The 1,380-nt window shown below is 35.7% G+C and overlaps 1 protein-coding gene across 1 annotated transcript; it reads right to left on the minus strand.

Moving 5' to 3' along the window:
• Window positions 1-771: 771 nt before the first annotated feature.
• LOC107682948 (DNA repair protein RAD51 homolog A-like) lies at window positions 772-1,311 on the minus strand (the record flags this gene model as incomplete). The annotated part of the gene is made up of 3 exons (XM_016479054.1): window positions 1,199-1,311; window positions 988-1,101; window positions 772-901 (listed from the first exon to the last, which is right to left on the minus strand). Coding segments are annotated over exons 1-3 (357 nt in total), but the record flags the coding sequence as incomplete, so codon positions are not given.
• Window positions 1,312-1,380: the final 69 nt, after the last annotated feature.

Below are 1,380 nucleotides of genomic sequence, written 5' to 3' on the forward strand. Positions count from 1 at the left end.
AAAATTATTAAAACATGAAAATTAAAATGAAAGTGAAAAATATAAAAATAAAAGCTTAATACACAATATTGATAAATAATAACATCTATAATAGTATCTCAGTGACACTAAAACAACACTGACCAAGAATCCTTCATATGTGGAAATCATTTATTAATTTATTAAAAAATAAAAATGTAAATACTTAAAAATCAAAGAAACTGACAAATAATTAAAAATCAAGAACCTTATTCTGAAATGTTGGGAAACTGCAATATGTGGAAAAATGTACAAATAAATTGGGGGGAAAAATTGACAAAGACATTTAAAAAGTGTATTATGTTTAAAAGCAAAGCTGTAAGAAAAATAGTCAAATAGACATCTAAAAATTTATTTTTCATTCAGTAAAAGTTATTAAATATTCAATTTAAGACAACATATAAAATGCATTTTTAAAAGCAAAAAAATTGCCTTAAAAAAAAAAAAAAATGTATTTGCCAATGGAGTTAAAATTCCATCGGACAGTTCACAAGAGATCAGCCAATAAACTTTCAACTATATTTTAAGACAAGCTGCCTAAAAAAAAGTTAATTTTTTATTGCATTTTACTAAACTTGGTTTTTATTTTGTCTTGTGAACTATAATGCAGCTTCATAATAATTCAATAATAGTATTTAATTTGAAATTATTCAATATGTTTTAATAACAAAAATCTAGATTCTGCAAGGAGTTTGTAAACTTATGAACCAATCAGATCATAAAACAGCATGTGTGTGATCTCTCGTGCTTTACCTCATCAGCGAGACGGAGCAGCATGCGTAAAAACCGACCCAGATGCCCCTGACGGGCAGACAGCTCTCCTCGCCCGGAGTAATCTGTCCTGTACAGTGCAGTAGCGCTGTCTACTATCAGCAGAGCGTATCTGAACAGAGATTGAGGATATTTCAACACTTGGAGCTAATGGAGACAGCTGTCTGGAGTCAGGTTCCGGGAGGACGTGTGTGTTACCTGGACTCAGTCATCATCGCGGAGGCCTGATACAGCAGCTGTGTTTGATGGTCTGTGTTGAAGGCTCTGGCGTACGCCACGTTATCCAGCACGTCGCTGCCCACCAACCCGTACCTGACACAGCAAACACAACCACACCGTATGAAACCATCCGTTCATTTCTGGTGTTAAGCACAGAACGGATAACAAGTGTTTCTAAAGCGATTCTTACTTCTCAGCTACAGCCAGCAGCCTCTCTGGACGGAAGGTTCCCTCTGTGTCGATGTACATGGCTTTTCCTTCTCCACCGCCCTGATCTATGGGCAGCTGAAATGCAAAGTTCATATTTTAACCCTGTAAAGCCTGACATGAAATAACAGTCAGATGTACAGTGGTGTGAAAAAGTGTTGGCCC

Source organism: Sinocyclocheilus anshuiensis, unplaced genomic scaffold (genome assembly GCF_001515605.1).
Source record: "Sinocyclocheilus anshuiensis isolate Anshui unplaced genomic scaffold, SAMN03320099.WGS_v1.1 C32741991, whole genome shotgun sequence".
NCBI classification, from domain to species: domain Eukaryota; kingdom Metazoa; phylum Chordata; class Actinopteri; order Cypriniformes; family Cyprinidae; genus Sinocyclocheilus; species Sinocyclocheilus anshuiensis.